Raw genomic sequence first — 20,992 nt, forward strand, 5'->3', positions numbered from 1 at the left:
ATCTGAGCGGCAATAAACATTCCTCCAATGAAACTGTGCATTTAAGAAAAAGTGAAAAGGCAGTAGCTCCTCCAAAGCCAGGCCTTACACCCCTTAACCCCAGCGCATGTATGTCTGCGTGTGTGCATGTGTGTGTTTCTATAAGAATTGGGGTTGGCAGTGGCAAAAGACTTTTTGGTCATTAATTAAATGTAATTGCAGTCAAACCGAACTGTTATCAGCCTCTCAAACAACCACTTTGGTTGAAACTCAAGATCACTTTCTACATTTGGCATCATCCGTTCCACTCGCACTTTATATAAACACTCTATAAATCCTTACAACTACGAGCATCGACACACACACACACACACACACACACACACACACATGCATGCATACGGTATCTTCATGCTCCAAGCAACTGCTGCACTTATTTATAAATGAGGCCTGTCTGAGGTTGTTCATGCAGGCTTTGCAGCAAAACCACAATCTGCCTAAAATAATCCCCCTTTTCAGCCCTTGTTTAGTTTCACATATTCTTTCATTTTAACATTACAACTGGCAAACACCTTAATAGTGTATTATGGAAAAATTAAACATGAAATAACAGCGAAGTGACTAACTTTATTGCTGGGCTGGAACTTTGACTCTTACACTAAGCAACTAAGACACAAATTAGAGATGAGACACGTCTCATCACACACACAGCGCCTGATAAATAGCTGATGGGGATGTGTGGTTGGGCTAATGATAACATTTTAATTCCTATTTAAAATGTCGACACATGTCAGCCAGTCACTGTCACCTCTACACCTTCCTGGGTAGCGAAACTTGATTTTTCTAAACGTTACCCCTTGCTGCAATGCACCGGTGTATTTTAAGGACACTTTAGAAGACAGGAGCCATTGCTGCTTCTTGCAGATGGGGGTGGGGGGGGGTGAAGAGGATGAAAGAGTGCAGGGCATTTGGCGTATCGACATCCCAACGGTTGGCCAGGGTCCCTTTAGGAGCTCAGCGCAACAATGGAGAAAGGAGAGGAGAGTGATGATGAAAAATGGATGTATGTGGTGGATGAATTCCAGATGCAGCTCCCCTCACAGACAGGAGCCTGGATCAAGTTCCCTATCCAAAATCCCATCAGCAAGACCATCAGCAAGAAAGCACGAAAACTGACCACAAATCAGAATCTGGGGTTTCTTTATCCTCTGCCATTAGCCTTTCATGTATTACATTTCTGGGTTGATCTTTATATTTTTCCTCAAGATGACATGGCTGGTTAGCTCAGTTGGTTACAGTCAGTGTGGAGCTTATAACGACAAGGTGGCCACAGAGTGTAGCGTCTCAGTTGGTCAAGCAGTTGTCCGTGGACCATAGGGTCCTACTGGCTGCTTGTCGAATTGCCCCTGGCCAAGACATCGAACCCTGATCCCTAAATATGTGGTGCCTTAGATCTATTTAGTTAGCTGTAATGAAGAAAAACATCACAAATCACATTTGCAAGTATTGCTGACTATTGCATCACTCCTCTGTTACCTCATGGCTGCTAAGATGTCAAGCTTTCAAGGAAGCAGTTCTGTATATTTGATGCTCCAGAATCGCAGGGCTCCCTGAACTACTCACAATGCAGATGTAGAGTTTTACCACAGGACTTGTACTGTGTATGATAAACTATAGTATAAATGCTGCAGCCTTAATTCGGAGTAGACCAGTTCCAATTAGAACTAAACACAACTATCTGTCCAAGCCTGAGGGCCTGTTCAGACTATAGGCTGAAGCCATAAGACTGCTGCATAACAAAAAAGTAATGACTTTTTTCACGTGTTTTTCTTCCGACTAAAATCTCAGATAGTCCGGGACTGTGGTAAAGAAAACGGAAAGAATAAACTGAAGCAGATAGGCATCGCTCCAGTTTTCCTCGCGCCATTAGCGATCAGCGTGTTTTTTTTTTTCAAACCAGTGACCAGTTTATGCAAATAGAGAACACAAAGAGGGAGCATGCGATGTGTGGTTTCGAAAGCAGACCTCAGTCCTAATTGTCCGGTAGCATGATGCATGAGCCAACTGAAATAAAATAAACCCTCATTTCATCTGGAAACTTGACACACACACACACACACACACACACACATATACATATATGCAGCCTACTGTGTAAGCATTTACTACACTGTTGTGGCATTAATAAACAGAGATGCATACATACAATATAACATAAATGTTAATACATACATTTGCTACTGTTCAGCACACATGGAGCAACGTTCACACTGAAAGCTGTGATATAGCAAACTGACAACTAACTCTCACCAACAGCTTGGTCTGAGCTTCCTAGGTAGCTGAACACTTTGCTCTGTTAGGCAGCCAGTCACTAACTGTCTGTTTGGTGCCGTTTATTGTGCAGTGTGATTAGCTGAGCTTTGTCACTGAAAACAGCTGCCAGATGCCGGCCCAACAGTCGAAACAGTGACCTAAGGAGAACTAAAAACAAAACTTCCCAGAGCTCAGGGGAACGGTTACTTCGCAACATGTTCATCACTGTCGATAACAGCGTTCACATTACACATATTCAATTGGATTAAATCAACATAAAACATAAAAATACTGATGAATACAATGCTAAAGTCATGTTGAAATGGAAAATTGGCTTTATTCCCCAGTCAGACACCTAATTAACAACGCTATCACTGATTAGTTTAGTTTATTGGGTGGTTCTGACATTTTATTGAGTTTTTCACTCAATATCTACTTATTGTCTCACTTTTTGATGAAGCCGTTGTCATGGGACGGGTGATGTCGACACTCCAGCAGCTTCTGAAGAAAAAAACCTTCTGTCAAACAGGAAGTTTTGCATTTGTAGTTTGTTAACTAGAAACTGGGCTCACGAACAACGACCCCACCTACACCGCCTGACCAAAGGGGAATCGTGCAAATAAAAGCCTACAGCAACAAAATCATAGCAACAGGAATGTAGACTAAATAAAAAACAATGAACTCCAAGACTACCAATTTAACAAGCATGCACACATGTATGTATAAATACACAAAGGTAGAGACACTTATGCAATCGAATCTGAATGTACTGCTACTACTGAGCTTTCTCACACACATGCACGGACCATGCAGGTGGCCGGCCATGATAACAAACAGCATAATTAGGAACAGGTGAATGTTATAAGGCATTTTCTACTGCACGTATCGGACAAATGAACACAGAGCAAAACAAGTATGTTTCAGTGATCAGGAATATCATCTAAACCACAACAATCTGCCAGATGAAGTAGCGTCTAGCTGACTTAATGACAGAAAGGTGAGGTCGCCGCCTCGACAGAAGGGGGGAAATGGGATGTAGGAGTTAAGAAAATGAACTGGGCCGCAACCACATGCGATACCACAGCCTGTGGAGCTCGAGCCAAGACTTAATGTTGTCTGTGTTTCTCCAAATTAAATCTGCTATTCGACTGAGATGAAAGATCCAACTCAGATATTAGATAAGCAAACTCACCAGTGCAGCAGCTGGGAACTGCTGAAAAATGAAACGAGGTGTCTGACTTTATGTAGCAGTCATACAACAGTCATTCATTCAACACACGTGCTCCTACGTTTTGGCAGCGCTCCATCATGAAAATTATTTAGGCAATCCGATTCTGTGTTTATGGAACGATGAAGCAGGAAGTGCTCCAGCCTCCTTTACCTGACCGCCACGTGTACTCCTGCTCTCATCATCTCTGCTGGAGTGAAGCAGGATATCCTCTAGTCATCCTAATGGCTCCGGCGAGGATTAATCTAATGCTCCTGTCTCAAGTTTGGTGATGGAGGCTCGCACTGACCTGGCTGCTCTAGTCTGCATCTTCAGCTTTCTCCGTCTGCCTCGGTTTTTTTTTTTTTTTTCCTCCGTCTCAGTCTCCCTTTGCTGTCATTCCCTATCAATATCTGCCGTTTCTCTTATTGGTCCTTTTTATCGTGTCTTTCTTCAAACCTCCTCGTTTTCAGCTCACCTTACTGCGAAATGTACTTAAGCTGCATTTTTGATGTTTTTATGCAGCAGAGATTTAGGAGAAGGCTTTACGTCTAGATTGACCTGAAACTGAGTAATAGAAGGAAAAGGGAGAAGTATAAATGGGTGCAGAGCAAAGACACACCTCACAGTGTACTGCTATGTGTATAATAAGTATGGTCACAATAGGAGTCCTGATACTGTTCACAGTGCTAAAGGTTCAGATTTGACACTTGTCTTGTAAGACAGGGTGCTTAAAGTGAAAGGAGGACATGACAAGATTTGGAGCAACAGGAAGAAGATAACAGTGCTTTGAATGGAGCATCAGATTCTCAAACGTGCTCTGTCTGCTTTGTCATCTTGAGGGAAAAGAGCAAGCACAACCGTTTCCAAAGTTATTGCTCTAGTCATAATCTGCAGTTCTAATATACTGAAGGGAAAAATGCAGTGTGTTGTTGCAATTGTGCCTCATTACCAACCATCTAGGAATGACAGCTGGAGAGACGGCAGGCCCTCTCGGTTTTAAAATGAACATTTCAGACGCCGAAAAATGACACTTGACCCTGCTTGTTTGTGGTCAGAAGCAGCGGAGATACATCTTTTAAAAGAAACACTGTGGCTGACTTCGACACCCTCGTCATGTGTTTCCACTTTCGCTGTGATTGTGTTCCTCTTCATTATTCATTCAAACGCAGTTGCAGCAGTGGCCAGCACTTGTACCAAATACTTTCCATGTGTCTCTAATTGCCTCCATAGAGGTATTTAACACAAGGTGAAGTCATTAACACGTGGACACACTTGTCAGATGTGGGGCCAGGCAGCTCCGGGTGAAGGAGTAGACAATAGTATACTGAAGCTAAGGCGGCCATGGCATCAAGTATTGTGTCTCATTGCCAAAATGCTCAGCATCGGTTCTACAATTATGGAGATGAAGTAGGAAGACAGTGCTGGAGAAGTGGCTGCATCTTTAAATGATAAAAAAAAAACGTAAACAGGTCCCACAGACCTGATTTAGCATCACTAACATGAACATTTTCATTCAGTAGGTTTTCATACAAATGCGAGACTTAAATATGGCAGGAAATAAGAACCCCTTTCACTGAAATATGATAATACTGAGGTCCCAGCGCCGCTGATTTTTTTCCTTATGCCTGAGTCAATATCTCCACCTGCTGCTCAAATTAGGACATTACATCAATCAAACAGCAGGCCCAAGCAGAAAAGCTAATCATACAAAGTTATTAAGAAACTGCGAGAACTGCTGGTAATTCATCTGTAAGAGTAAGTGTCTGTTTGCTGCTGGATCATCGAAGTGTGGACGCCACAAGAGGTCATCAGATCAGGCCCCCTTCTCCCACATAGTGCATCTTACATTGTGTTGTCAGATTCCCCATTCACCACTGTGTTCAGCTAAGCTAAGCTTCTCCTGGCTTAAAAAAAGGATCATCATATAGCTTCACATTAAGCCAAGCGCAGGAGCCCGCGTCACAGGGCTTCCCTTTAGGTCTATCTGTGATCGGCACATGGTCTGTGCAAACATTTGAGGACACCCCACACCATCCAGCTGTCTCATATATACTTTCATGTGGCACGGCGTCACATACACATGTGCACAGGAACACAAACACGGCGTACGTCACGGGGGAGATGCATGCGTGTGAGCCATTAAAGCCTCAGTGCTGAGCTGAGCCCCAAACAGAACCACAGAGCTTCTGCTCTCTTGTGTTTAAAGAAGACTTCCCCACATCTGATTGTGAGACTGGACAAGAAAACACCGTCTTCCCCATGTGGCCACAGTTTATCTTTGTATTTATGGAAAAAAAAAAAAAAAACTCCACTTCTGTTTCATCATACATCATTTGATCTCCTGGTATCTAGTTGTTTGCACTGTTTATGGCTATAATCTATCCTGTGGCTTATCTGACAGTGTGCCTACAAAGTGATACAAGAAAAAGGCCCATTTACTAGAAGGCCCTAAACGTGAGTAATGGCCCCTAAATGAGGGGATCATCATTCCTGTGTAATCGCCGTGGATTTGATTAACAATAGGGGAGAGACTGGACCATTGATCAGCACGACGATCTTGGGAATTTGATCCCTTTTGTTCGAGCTGATTGATTTGTGGATCATCCCCGATTCATCTTAACGGATGAATAAACGCGTAATGCTGATTTCGGTGTGAGGCGCTGAGTCACTGCTCAAACAGTAACTGAGAGAAGGAGGGGGGGGGGGGGGGGGGGGGGTTGGTTTGGTTCAATTTCTTTTTCTTTTTTTTTTTCTGTGGAAATGTGCGCGTTAACAGGCAGCTTTTGAAAACGCGCTTCATTTGCGTCACGCCTCGTCTGTTCGTTTGCTCTCTTGCAACTGGCCTCATGCTGATAACAGACCCAGAAACGCAAAGTGGAGCGAGGGCGACAAAACATCCTAATGGGATAAGTTGAACTGGTTGGCAAACTGGAAACCAAGTGCAGTGCAGCGGCAACAGAAACACATACTGTTGCTCCATATGTACATACAACACTTAATTGATGAATTAATTAACTTTCTACCACAATTTCTTCTTTTCTTTTTTATTTCGGCCATTGATATTCTGTAATATTTATATTTTGATGTGGTCTAAGAGTTATATGGTCATTCTTTCGTGGTTTCCATTGATATTTCTGTCATATCGAGGCAGACTATCAGCTTTAAATTGCAAACTGATAATAAAACATTGTACTCCTTTACAAACGTGTATGTTTATTTAAATGTTGGGAAACTAAAGCCAAACACCCCCAAACCTACAGTAACGTGGACACACCACTAAGGGAAATTAGTCATTTATTTATCTTAATCTTTACAGGTGACTCTCGGGTCATTTTCACCTTTCCTTTGTGTTTTTTTTTCTGCCATCATCAATCACGGCCCAATCATCTCCCAGTGTTAGCTGAAAATCCGTCATCAAAGGCACCGGGGTCGCCCTTATCACTCCACCGCTCGACGGGTGGAGAGCTCAGTCCACTCGCAGCTATAATGACGTCGGGAGCTCTGCGCCTCTTCCTCGCCCTCGCTCTCCAGCTGAGGTGCGTCAGCCTGCTCGCCATCCCGCAGGACAGGGGCACCGCGGGGCGGCGGGAGGGTTTGGATGTGACGAAGACAGTGAGCGAGAAGCTGAACGCGCTGTTTCACGTGAAGGATTTACCCCGAGGTCCGGCGGTGTCTCCTCACAAGAAGGCGCCTCAGTTCATGTTGGATCTTTTTAACGCGGTGTCAGTTTCTGACGGGACACCTAAAAGCCAGAAGGAGATTCTGGATGGAAACACAGTGCGGAGCTTCGAGGACAAAGGTGAGCAAAACGCACGAGATACAGTGTATTATGAGAGTGTATTTTATAAAAAAATATTTATATAATTTAACTTAAGCCTTTTGCAAGATAGCAGTTGTGAAATATTTACTGGAAACAATTCGGAGTTGAATGCGTAAAAGTTATCCAAGCTTGGAATTGCGCACAATTACGCGCAGCGATGGGTCTGTGAAACTGGGAATTCAAAAGACTTGGAAAAACATTTTATGAACAAATTATTGTTCTAAAGGTTCACTAATAATGTTTGTGTGCTGTCTTCCCGCCTGTAGGTCATGCTGGAGAAAGGTTTCACTTCTTCAACCTGTCATCTTTCGGCAGAGAAGAGAGAATGATCAAAGCTGAGTTTCGCTGGTTCAGAAAGAAACAGAACTTTTACCTCGGAAAATCACACGGACCTCATTTCTATAAGGTAAAATATTTTCTTATTTAAATAGTTTTTAGTGAAATCTTTCAATTACTGTTCAAACTGGAATTTCCGGAGCAAACAGGCACTGGTGTCCAGTATCCCAGTTAGTTTTAAGTGTCTTTAGCAGTTTTAATGGACACGGTTTAGTGAACTGACCATTATATATCTTGACTGTTCAGATGGACCTGTATGAGGTGCAGGACAGCCGAGTTAAGCCATGGAGAGGAAACCTCATCACCTCCAGACTGGTGCCTCTATACACACAGGGCTGGGAAATCTTCAATGTCACTCAAACGGTAAGTTTGTTTTGTTGTTTTTCTGCTTCACTTTGAATGAGGACGTTTTTCAGACTGCTCCCATTAGATTTTCTAGAAACTGGGATGAGACTTCAGTTTAATTTTGAAACAGTGTGAAACATGTACAACTTCGTCTGTGTAGTTACAAATACTGCAGGCTAACCAGTTACACATTTAGTTCACTATGTTCCGTTTGTTCAATCAGCTTAACTATGATTTGGATTGCAGGTGTCCAAGTGGATTCAAAACAGTCAGGAGAACAATGGCATCCTGGTGGTGACCACACTCCCTTCAGGTAACTGGATGGAGTCAGCGATGTCCTCGCCTCAGCAGAGCAGAGAGCTGACAGACACAAACTCCTATCTAGTCATATTCTCAGATGATGGAGGGACGGGAGCCTCCAACCAGTCCTACCTGGGTAAGATGGTGATTGCGGTACCAACAAATCTGCAATCTAAATATAAGTTTCATGTTTCATGTCTATTGTTAAAATGTGTTATCATCATGTCATCTATGTGTACTGTATTTTCTCTTTGTTTCATTACTCTGCTAACCCAGTGTGATGTTCCTTTTTCCACAGGACAAGCTCAGCCTGCAGCTGCAGCACCTGAGCCCCAGGACCACGGCAGCAGGAGGCGACGTGCTTCTCCAGGTATCTCGCCTCACAGCCACACCCAGTCCTGTCAGCGGGTGCCACTCTTCGTTGACTTCGAGGAGATTGGCTGGTCGGGCTGGATCATCTCCCCCCGAGGGTACAATGCCTATCACTGCAAAGGCTCCTGCCCGTTTCCACTGGGGGGGAACCTCAGAGCAACCAATCACGCGACGGTGCGCTCCATCATGCACGCACTGAAGCTGTCAAGCGACGAAGTGGGAGCCCCCTGCTGCGTACCTGACAAACTCCAGTCCATCAGTTTGTTATATTTTGACGATGAGGAAAACGTGGTTTTGAAGCAGTATGACGACATGGTGGCACTAAGCTGCGGCTGTCACTGACTGCCTGTGCATCTCCTGCATTCTTTAACACTGGGACAATGAGGGATGTGGAGATGATCACTTGCTTGAATTGATAGAAAGAAACCACTGTATTTTTGTGCATATGTTTAAATATTGTATTATTTTGAGAAATAAAACAACTGTTCCTCAGCTATTAAACTGCAATCCTTTGTCTAGGATTCACCAAAAAAAATGTAGCCAAAAAATAGTTTTGGTCTTAATCGTGGATTTGTTTTGCACTACTTGCTGCAAGTTGGGAGTGGAGGTCATTTATGTTTAAGTTGAAGTTGAACTGTAACTTATTTCACTCGGGATCCCACGTCATGATCTACTGAGTAGATGAATGACTTTGTGCACGCTGTGAGCCAACGTATGTTCAATAAAGTTTTAAATATTAACTATTTTTTCTCTGAAAGAGAATTTCAGTATGTGGGGTTTCTTATAATTCCTTGAAGCAAGTATTTATTATTTTTCAGTATGTTGTGTTCAAATAATGAATGTGGTGAAAAAATGCCCAACACAATACACAAAACATGTGCACAACATTTAGTTGCTGCAGATGAACTTTCTCTTAAATGAATTATTGACTAATTATTGAAATAATTATTTTGAATTTAACAATCTGTCCTACTTATAAACAGCATGAAACGTACCCTTTCATGCATTATTAACTTCTCTTTTGATGTATAGAGGTGTTAAGAAGTAAATAAAAGACAGTCACACAGTGACAGTCATCTTGATCATTCCTGTCCTTACATGAATTGACCGCCAGGTGGCAGCATATACACAGATCAGGTCACAACATGAATTCCAACTGATGGTGTTAATGTTGTGGTGGACAACAGAACACATAGTGCCAGTGAACATGTGCAGTGAAACATGAACAAAACCAATACAGTGACATCTGTAACAACAGTTGTTTTTTTATTGGAATGGATCACAGACAAAATACAGCCCTGCTTTATTCTAGTTTAGAAAAATGCCAATGCAGCAAACTCATTCTCCTTTATGTCCACTGCTTCTTAAAAAACATGAATTGCAAAAATACCAGTACAAGCTTTTAGTCGGTAAATACTTATTATCAAACATATTCAACGGGCGTAACTGCAATTTCAACTTTTGCATGCAACATATTTTAGAATTTAGTTAGGTGAAATAGATTACAAATTAAAAATACATTTTAATGAACTGTACTTGTTTCAGGTATCTCTCATTTTGATTTAAGTGACTGCAAATGGTCTAGTTGAAAAAGAAATACCAAAGCAACAAACGTTGTAGGTATTAAAACTGAAAAGTAGTGGAGAGCCAAAATAAATACTACAAGTAGTTAAACGTAACAAACTCAGCATTTACAATAAATATTTCTCATTTACATCACAGCGTATCCTCTCTGTTTACATGTAAATACATTATGTACATGGATTATCCATGTCCCTGATCTGTCTTAAAAATTGCACATTATCTTACACGAATCCGTAAACCCGCATTCAAACAGCTGCATTCAGCAACAGCGATCATTCATCCACAAATTCCAAATCTCAGGTGAAGCTCGTCCTTCTTTAAAAACACAACAGAGGCCCAATAAGCTTCACGAAGCCTGCAGTGTCTGTCTCAAGAAAGTTGAGGGCAAGTAAAGCAAAAGAAGAATAAAAGATCTGCATCTTTTCCTTTTAAACGTCACAGCCTATCAGCTTGGACAGTCCAGTTCATCAGTGCCAAGAAACTCCCCTAACACATGTTCATGCTGACTGTAGATAGGCTCTAAATATGGGTGTCCCTCAGCACAGTGTGCTTGCCTTGACCTTTCAAGGTGTCTCTGCTCAAACTCCTCTGGCTCCAGATGAGGGGCTTGGATGGTAGTCTTCCTTGCTAAGGGTGAGAGAGGTACCGGGACAAAGCCGTGGTATACAACCATTGGTGGGGTCAAAACTTCCATGGGTGAGGCGTGAGGAAGAGCACCTTCTGGTGGCTGGACTGGCAGCTGCACATAACTCCCTGTCTCAGGATCAAAGAAGGTTTTCGTCTTGACCTGTACGGGCATGTCTACAAAGAAGTACTGCCCCGAGTCCGGATCCTGTAGGAGTTTACGTTGGGTCATAGGGATGGATATCGTGTGCTCAATGCTGGACTGACGAGAAAACTGGCTGGTTTGGCTTGACTGGCGGGACAGGGCTGTAGGATGAGGTACTTCAGCGCTATAGGCATCAATGCTGTGACTCCTTCTCAGTGGGTTTTCTCTGCTCGCCTTGTCTCTGGCCCGGCCTCTTTGCGGAAGCTCGTTATTGATGGACTTCTCGATGTGCTGCGTCCTTGGATCAAGCTTCTCGTTGACTGACACGTCGGCACTGAGTCTGTGTTCGGTTTTGTCTCCTAAGTACCTGTCGATGCTTTGTGATCGTTGAAATGGTCGGTCCGACATGGGTCTTTCACCAACATGAGCTTTATATACAGGTACATTGCTGATGACCCTGTCGCAGCTGTAATGTCTTTGATCCAGCTTATGTCGAATGCGTCTGTCGCTGCTGCGGCCCTGCCTTTCTGTTGCAATGCTGGGTTGCACTTGTGGGATTTGATTATTGCTTCTCTGGCTCTGTCTGCAGGTCTTGGGACTCATTTCTGTTCTGTGACAGTCCTGCTTTTTATTACTGATGCCTCCTCTCTCACATTGTACTTGTTTACTTCCATCATTGTTGGTTTTATCATGGTATTGTTCACTCTGATGGTGACCCTCTTCCACTTTTTCTCTGTGTTTTCTCTCGCTGCTCCGGTTACTTCTACTGCAGGTGCTACTTTTGTTCTCAGATTTGTCTCCTTTGTGTCTGTCTGCTCTGTGTTTGGTGCTGCTTTGAGACGACTTGTGGGATGACTTCTGGGCCTCCTCCTTCTTCATTCTTCTATTAGCCAATTTAATGGCCTTAAGAACTGCCTTTTCGGATTTGGGTAAGACAGCTGGTGGTTTGGACAGCCCTGTTTGGCTTTCAGTAGCACTGCAGGTGGATCCTGAACGTTCACTGGGAACCTTAGGCGCATCACGCTCTACCACCATTCCTGCTTTCATTCCCATCTCATCAGCTGTGTCAGCTGTGCTTGTGGTCAAGCTCTCCACACCTTCAGATGAGGGACTCACACCAGAAAATCTGTCTTCCTCCTGGGGGACAGTAAGGAACTGCCCATCTTGTGGTTTATTTGGGTTTTCATTGTGTAGATTCAAAGGAGACAACAACAGGGGCGGTGACTGATTTGATAAGACCTCTTTGGGTTTGAAGATTTCTACTGGATCTACGGTTCTACAGCTGGTGGTAGCTTCGTTGGCCAGTGGGAGCTGTGGATTTTCCTTTACTGGATGTAACTCTTCCTCTCCCCTCTCTGAATCACTCCAACATGCTCTCGGTGTCCAAGGTTGTACTGTCTTCCTTGTCTTATTGCTGAAAGTGTTGTCCTTGACTTTAAATAAGGCAGGGATGCCCAAAGTGGGTGAGAACATGTTAGAGGGCGACATTGGTGCCTCTTTATTTTCATCTTGAGTTAAGCTTTGGTCAGTCATTGCTGTTTCACTTTCTTTGCCCTCATGGTACAGTACTTCTCCCTCTTTTTGGTAGGATGTTACCGGTCGCTTAACAACCTCTGGCTCACTTTCATGATCACTTAAAGAATAATATTCCACTTCAGTCCTGTCTGATTCCTGTTTCGTGTTTCTTGAAACGTTCCGCATTCCCTCACTGACCTCCTCCATTTCTCCAATAAGGTTCTCCAGTGAGTGGTAAACATTTGACTCGGCCTCTGTATTTCTGTGTAGTGCACTCTCCACAGAGAAGTAAGAAGATTTTGAGGACACGCTGGCTTGATCAGGTGGACTCTGATTGACACTAACACCATTAACCTGTAGTAATGGTGATAATATATTACTGGAGATATCACCGACAGCATCTGTATTCACATTTACGTCCTCACTGGATCTCTGTATTTTCTCTGGTTGATCTTCTGCTGATAGATTTTTAGTAACACTATAATCTGGTGTTTTTAAGTACTCTGATTTCGAACGGGCCTTTTGTTTTAGTTTGCATGACTCCTGTGCCTTGTTGTTGATGTTTTCAAATACGGCTTCTTTTCTAGGATTGAACTCTGTCTGTAACGCATTTGTCTCTTTATTATCTCTGAATTGTGGTGATAGGTACGGTCTAATTTCAGGTTGGGAGTGTAAAGGTAAAAGGGGTTCACGTGTAAATGCACTGGTTCCAGTAATGGATTTTAAACTTGCATTATTTACCACATCGTGCATTTCTTTAGCAGAGGTGTTCTCACTTTGACGAGGCTGTTTTGTGGGTAGGTTACACTCTTGTTTTCCTGAGTCTGTCCCACTCATCTCTTTTAAGCATTCCTCACCATTTTCATAGGGTTCATCTTTGTCGAACACCTCCTCATCTACTGATTCTTGCCACATGTCTGTCTCCGTAGTAATGCTCCCATCTGCCCTATTGCCTCCTTTTTTGTTCCTAGGAGGAACAGGAGGAGCATCTAACCTTTTGCCCTCGATGTCAATTTCCAGATTTTCTCTACTCTCTTCAGACACCTGTCTTGCTAGATGTTTCAAATTCACCTCCTCTAATTCGTAAGCAAGCGTATCAGTTAGTTGGTCATTAACATGCTTGGCTTTAGTTTTGGCTTTAAGTGCATTTAGCTCACTGCCAATGGTGTTCATGCCTGGTAAAGCTATCATCTCACCCCATCTGTGACTCTCAGCAGTTCTAGGTTCAGTTTGTGCTAAGATCTGTCTCATGTTATTGTGGTCTCTCAGATCATCTAACCTCTCTTTCAAGTCCTTCTCTTTTAGTGCAAAAGTGCTGCTGTTTTGTTTTTCTGTACCCTCTATCATAGAAGTTGTCAGAGCTTTTTTACCTTGCTGTACCGATGTTATGTACATTTCATCACTAGCATTTTCCTCAAATATTGGATTTGCATTCTGTTCTGTTAATTTATTTTTTCTTTTTTGCCTCTCTGAGATAATCTCTTCAAGTGCCATTTTAGCTTTGTCGTAGTTATCATTTATAAGTGCTTTGTTTACAATGACATTATTGTCTATCTTTGCGTAAGCCTCCTGTTTTCTCTGCTCCCTCTCTTTCTTCGCAAACAGTTCTCTCTTAGCCAGTGTGTTCCCTCTCATAGATAGCATGCCCTTCTTTATATTACGAAGCTCTCTTGAGATCAAGTCATTCTTAGCCCTTGCCTCTTCATCTATGTTAATAACCCCTAGTTTATTAATTGCGTTCTCAAGCATTTGATCACCGAGCCTGGCTCTCTCCAGCTCTTTCAGAGCATGTAAATCGTGAATTAAATTCTCACTGTCTCTTACTTCTTGTACTGACATAATCTCCTCATCCGTTTCTTTTCTCGTCTTGACATTCAGATCACCTTCCAAATAGTCCTCTATGTGCTCCTCATCTCCCACTGCATATCGCTGATGTTTTATGTAGTTGTTCTGTTTGGTTGAGAATACATGTTTGAGCCTTCCTTGTTTCGGGACAGATTCATTTTCTTTTGGTGGTAGCTCTAGTTTTGCATCCACTAAATCAACTTTATTGCGACTGTCAAGATCAGGTGTTGGCCGATGAAGATCAGATTTAGCAAAATTTCTCTTTGGAACTGGTGGAGGCTCTTTCTTGACATTACTATTTTTGCCAACTGGTGTTGATTCATGAGATAAATTATTATTGTTTTCTGGTACGAAACTCTCCCTCCTACTGCCAAACATTTCAACCTCATGTATTTTCTCTTCTACGTCTGAAATGGGTTTCTTGATGATCTCTGTCTGACCAGTACCCAGAGCTTTACTTTTTGCTGCATTAATTGCTTCTCTTGCTGCTCTGATCACATCCATTGTCATCATGGTTTGGCCACTAGTATCTTTTCCCCTACAACTAGGCTGTGTTGCATGGTCGTTTTCTGTTTTGTGTTTCACCAGCTGTTTTGATTTTTCTGGTATATCTGGGGGTCTTTTCCCTACTGATGTAGTCGATGACAACCTTTCATTCTCAATTGCATGGGGTGAAACTAAGGGTGGAAGATCTTTGTTGACATTTAAAGTATTTGGTGAAAGCTCTGTGTTTGTTGGCAGTGCTTTCGGAGAGAATTCTTTGTTCAGCTTGCGTGGTGAAAGTTCATTTGTCTCAGTCGGTTGATCTATGTGTTCAGGAGCTTTGGTCCTCAGGGGGACTTGAAGATTTTTCATATCACTGTCAACGTGGCTGGTTTTCTTGTACAAATTAAGGGAGGGGTAATTTTGCTTTTTAGCCATGGGGCTCTTGTTCTTTTTTGAGTGAATGAACGAGGAAATAGGATTCTCCTCACCCAAACCACTGCTACCTGTAGCCTCCCTTTTAGATTGCAGTAGATTTGATAACAAATAATCATCTGACAAAGGCCTGTCCCCATCAAGTTTTGGAAGACCAACAGTTGGGGTGTTGGTAGGTTCCATGATAGGACTGAAAGTCTGTCCTTTAAAATTGGCAGGAGTGCTTAACCCTGAAGCATTGCCCTCAGAACCAGTTTGTGGATTTTTGAGATAATCCGACTGTGGAGATTGGCTGCCACTCTCTGGCAACTCTAAAGTTTTGAATTTAGGCGGGCTGTAACGACTCTTCACTCTTTTCCTGTTATCTTTGAGGTTGAAGAGGATGCTAGAGGCGAGTGATTTGTAGTTGTCCCGCCTGACTGGAGGTTCAGGTATCACCTTGGCCTCAGAGTGCGGTCTCAAAGGAAGGTCAAGGGCAGAGGGCAGGAGGATTTCTGATGTTTCTGTTGGTTGTCTCGATGGAATGACAGGAGTCATTAGCTGACAGATGCTAAATGGAGTAGATGCCAAGGAGCTGACTTCCTCAATTGCTTTTACCTCGACAAATTTAGCTTCCCTTTTAACCAACAAAAGACTTTCATCCACTGTCTCTGAGTAATTGTCCTGCCTTGGTATCCCAGGCTGATTGACTTGAACAGCACTTTTTGCTCTGGACCTGTTGCGTCTCCAGGGGGCAGCACTCCCATCCACTCCATCTGATGAGCACCTCTTTTCAGCGGCTGAGAGCTTTGGCAGGGCCTTTGGGGGAGGAGGGGGAGGGATAGGTTTAGGTTCAGTGGGAGGAGGGGGCTCAACTTCTGCTTTGTGGCATGACTGCACCTCCTCTATACGCAGAGTGTCTTTTCTGTGTGCCTCTGTCAACTCCTTGTAAAACGGCAAGTCGTACCACTTGGGGATATTATCTATGGGGAGAATGGAGGTCTCCTGTTGGCCAAAGGGAAACTGGTTAAAATCTTTCCATGTTTGGAAAGGGCTAAACTCACTGTGGAGGAAAAGGTTTTTGATGTTAAGTTTCCTTAATTTGACAGTGGACTTCCCATTTTTTGTTTTTGAAGATTTCCCTGAGGGCAGGGCAACATCTTTGCCTGTTTTGCTTGATGAACCGTTACCAGAGTGTTGTAGCTGATGGTTCTTGCAATGTTCATCTGTAAGATTGGTATGATAATTGGAGAATTCCGATAGCTCTTTCTGGATACTGCGAAGTGCTGACTTATCCCACGACTCTCCATTAGAGTCTGTCATACCTCCATTTTTGATTAACAGCCTCTCACAGCTTTCCTCTGTGGCACTCAGTGCCTTGAGGAACGATGACATTTGAGATAGATTCTTGTGTTGCTGCTGTTTCCATGACTGAGCATTTTTTTTGTCATTTTTGTTTTGCCCTCGCTTTTTAGATTCTTTGTGATGAATCTTTTTAAGAGGTTCCCCCACCAAAGGTTTGTGGCAACTGAAAGGCGAGTATCCATACAAAAACTCGTCATTGTAAACTGCGTCATCTCCAACACAAAGACTTCGGAAGGCTCTGTCAGTGAGAGTGCTGACTTCCCGATCTGTTTCGTCCATAAACATGTCAGTGAAGCCATTGGGGAAGCGATGGTGGAGCATGCTCCCCACCCGATGGCTCATGTTTCGCTTTTCCACGCAGCTCATGATGTCAGCAAGGGTCTTTGTTTTCTGTGCATCACCACAAGAATTTAGAGTTGTTGCAGCTCTGTCAATCCTTCGATTTTATTCCAGCTCAAGTTGACATCAGTGAAGTAATGGGATATTTAAACTTCCTAAAAACAAATGAAAATGTGTAAAGTTAGGGTCAGTGTTCAAAGGTTGTCCTTTTAAATTATTCTGCTTAGTTGAACAAACATTTCAGCATTTGTGCAGTTAAATGTGAGAACTGCACAAATACTTAAGTTGATTTGACGTGATTGCTATAAATGGTTTTGAACTTGGTAGTTGAACTGATAACCTTTATGTACACAACATGTCACAGCTCCTGCCATATACTGTCACTATGCAGGCAGCAGACAAACACTTCATACCATGTGCTTGGCTATTTTTAACACTGTATTGTGGGTTATACTGTGAGCACCAAGCAAACTCTTGGTGAACTCCTACTCCATTTATAGATAAAACATTAGAAAAAAATCTACATTTCCTAATTTTTTGTGCATTTATTTCAAAGGTAAAACCCACATTTCACATTGGCATCATATCTTACTCAAATAGGACATTTTTGGGGGTTAGGACCGCATACAGACAATTACTCTACAAAGCTGTAGAACAATTTTTGTGCCAGCAAGTTTACACAACAGTCAAAGGAAATGCAATAAATCATCAATTCAGCCATAGTGCAGCTGCTCTACTGTAGCTATGTGGGTGAGGTCTTAGAATAGCTCATTAACCCATTTATATGCCCTGACCTCGGAGCACAGGCACAGGCAAATAACTCAGCTCTTGAACTATTCACACAACATGACTCTCCTTATAAGCAGATGATATTGATTGAGACAAATATAAGCACAAACATTTCAGGAGTCAGTGGTGTGTTTGATTTTATCAGAACATCAAAACAAATGGTAATAGAGTTTTGTGAGTGTCGTGATCATGGTTGAGGGTGGTTTGTATAAAAACTAGGCAAAAAGTAGTCAAATATGTACATGCTGTTATTATCATTCAAACCTTACAAGTGAACAAGCATGAAAACTCCTAGGACCCAGTGACTTTACTGTATCTTGAGCCTAACTTACAGAATGCTTTGGCTTTCCAGGAGACTTTGGTCGCCAACAGTCTTCCAGACTCATTTCATAACCGGAGATCATTTAGCAACCACGGTACTTTCCCTGCATCTGCTTGGGTATTTATACTAGAGGAATGAGGTAGCCCAGCAAACTACTCTGTATAAAGGTGGAATCTTCCTCATTGATTTATAGGAATCAACATTTGTATATGTAATGATTTTATATCGATGAAATTCAGATATACAGAAGGGCTTCTGTTTCCTATTTTCAAATATTAACGTTTAGCTAAACTGCCAAACGTTTCAACGTTAACAATTTTATATTCTGTTTGTTGTCTCTTTGAGGTTGTTGTAAGAATCTGTACAGTCACACTGCTTCCTCACCTCGGTGATGGGTCTTTCATGCTGAGTGCAAGGGTCCAATCGAGACTCAGGTAGCAAACACAAATTCTCAATGATCCAAGAATCCAGATCGGTACCACCTGCTGAGAATACATTGTAGTTAGTGTCATTTGTGGTAAACACATTTTCTTCTGCTATAGAAACAACTTAAACTCACCAGAGTGAGTCAAGTCCTTAAGTCCGTGTTCACATGCACTGATGCGGCTGGGTTCCTGATAGCAACTTCAGAGGACACCAAAATAGACACAAAAGTCGGCGTGGCCAAACTGAGCAGCAACACAGGACGCTGCTAACTCACATGGGAATAACCAGTGGGTGTCGAGTGGCAGGGCAAGGCAGGCCACCAGGATGAAATGGACACTGTCATTGGTTATTTTTGTATCCAAGCAATGAAGCCCGATAGGCTCGCACTTAAATCCTCGTTTTGCTGTTGGGCACCTCTAAAACGATGACAGTTGGTGTTTTTTCAGTGAAAATGAGCTATCAATCAGTTGATTGACAGCACCAAACTTGTTGGAGGCAATACAGAGGGGTGGGGTGTACGTACCTGGTTGTCAACACTATCTGTTAATTTTTAGGTGCTGATTCATTTTTTCCTCTGTCACCCAGGGAAACAAGCTCTCTGATATAGTTCATTGCATCACAATGCATAGCATCTCAGAATTAGCATGGCAGTCCCTGAGGTAGATGTTGGCTGCTGGAGGCGTATGTCTGCTGACTGATGGGACGATGGCAAGGATTGATTCATTCTTGTTGTTCAAGGTCTGTTTACAGTGCTGAGTTGTGGAACACGTATGTGTGTCACTGGGTAGTCTAGGCCAAATGCAGTTCTATTGGCATGAGATTCAACTGAAACCACAGGGCTTTTTGTTGACTTGTTACTCTTTATGAGTCAGAGAAAAATCAACGGATGAGCTCACATTTATTTGATGAATCCTGGGCAATAAATGTGCCATGTGCTGTAGATCCGTTCTTACTATTGGTTAGCATATCCGACACACAGTTCTTCATTTGTACCTAGTACTACACTTCAACTAGGTATAGAGCGGAAAATGAGCGTTAAAAGCACCAACTCAACTTTGTTGAAGTCTCTTTGGCCCTAGTAACAACCCCATGACTCCACGGCCCCAGCATCCACAGAGCTGTGGTCCATCAAGGTGCCATATTTAAGCCAGTCTATTTCTGTCATGTTGTATTTCATAAGGTAACAGCCTGCCTCTCTCCTGACTGCACCTTCTGAACTTTAGCTACAGAATCAGTCTAATTTACCAATTTTGCATACTTCGTCTTGCACTTGTTAAACAATCCCATAAACTGGCACAATTATTACAAGTGCTCATGTCAGGTTAAATTGTCGCCTACACCATTCTCCCTGTATATCTAATGGGTCTAAATACAAATCATATTTAATTTTAAAATCTCTTACAGTACAGGTTGTGGAGATTGGTATTTTTAAAAGGGGAAAGTCCCTGCATTGTTTTGAGGAGATAGATGTACTTGCTAAACAGTGTGGGACTATCATGTTGTGGTCAGAGATACTGTATATGAGAGCGTTTGCCTTTTACTGTCTGCACTCATGCCTTGCCCTCTCCTTCCCCTCTCATGCCAAACCTCCTCCTCTGGCCTATTTCTCACCTTTCTCTGTTTGCATCCAACTCTCCGACAGCGTCCTGTGATCAAGCCAGTTCGCCAAAGTTGTTCTGTATCCCTCAATAAAAATTCTTACCCATGCTATAATTTGTGAGGATGTGAAATTTAGATGTATAGCTTTTCAAGTTTGAGCAGAAACAAATTGGGATGATGGAGATGACCCACCTGCAATGTAAAATAAACAAATTATCTGTTGTTGTCTAAAATAAAAAACATTTTTCTATAAGAACAGCAGTTTGAAGGCACTACCTAGTTGCACTACTTGCAACTATGTCACCCACACTCATAATTTCTGGTTCAATTAGCAGTTTTGTTTGTAACATCTGTGAAGATTCTCAGTCATCCAGGTCATGATATCCTAAAATTGCTGTTCACTGGCAACCGGACATGCTTTAAGTTGTTGAAAACCTTTCACCTTCTATCCTGACGTCTATATAAGTTCTGACTAACTGGCTGGAAAGCAGACTTTTAAGCCCTGTAGACTCACAGAGCTGTTTGCACATAATGCTCACCTGTATAATGTTGTTCCTGAAACAAAAAACACAGGTAACCATCGGGGTTTAGTTCTTAACATTTGAAAAACTACAAAACTACAATTCCCATTAAATAAGCTGGTTAGAGGGGCTCTGCCCAAGGGCAAACAGACACTCAGCACGTAAATACAGTTGTGTGTCAAAAGTCAGACATAAATTTACACTGAAAATAGTGGCATATGTAGCTATATTTTTATTATATAGCTATAGACAATACATATGGCCCCTAAAGTCCATTAATCAGTAATATACTAATATCAATTGATAGGTATTGTTAGTAGCTGAACCGCTACAAACATACCAAGGT

General features: G+C 42.4%; 2 protein-coding genes across 3 annotated transcripts; one reads left to right on the forward strand and one right to left on the reverse strand.

Annotated features, from left to right (window-relative positions):
* The first annotated feature begins 6,988 nt into the window (after positions 1-6,988).
* On the forward strand, positions 6,989-9,017 carry LOC113156764 (bone morphogenetic protein 2-like). Its single transcript, XM_026352065.1, has 5 exons — positions 6,989-7,301; positions 7,589-7,728; positions 7,905-8,021; positions 8,250-8,439; positions 8,602-9,017. The coding sequence occupies exons 1-5, from the start codon at positions 6,989-6,991 to the stop codon at positions 9,015-9,017; spliced, it is 1,176 nt and encodes a 391-aa protein (XP_026207850.1).
* Positions 9,018-9,931: 914 nt separating this feature from the next.
* Positions 9,932-18,854, reverse strand: LOC113156803. Of its 2 annotated transcripts, none has more exons than XM_026352142.1 (3): positions 18,660-18,854; positions 18,485-18,582; positions 9,932-17,144 (listed from the first exon to the last, which is right to left on the reverse strand). In XM_026352142.1, exon 3 carries the CDS (start codon positions 17,014-17,016, stop codon positions 10,705-10,707), a length of 6,312 nt encoding a protein of 2,103 aa, XP_026207927.1. In that variant the 5' UTR covers positions 17,017-17,144; positions 18,485-18,582; positions 18,660-18,854; the 3' UTR covers positions 9,932-10,704. The 2 variants fall into 2 exon arrangements, with proteins under 2 accessions (XP_026207927.1, XP_026207926.1); XM_026352141.1 differs by having other exon boundaries at positions 18,485-18,585.
* Positions 18,855-20,992: the final 2,138 nt, after the last annotated feature.

The sequence above is a fragment of the Anabas testudineus genome, chromosome 19 (assembly GCF_900324465.2).
Source record: "Anabas testudineus chromosome 19, fAnaTes1.2, whole genome shotgun sequence".
NCBI lineage: Eukaryota > Metazoa > Chordata > Actinopteri > Anabantiformes > Anabantidae > Anabas > Anabas testudineus.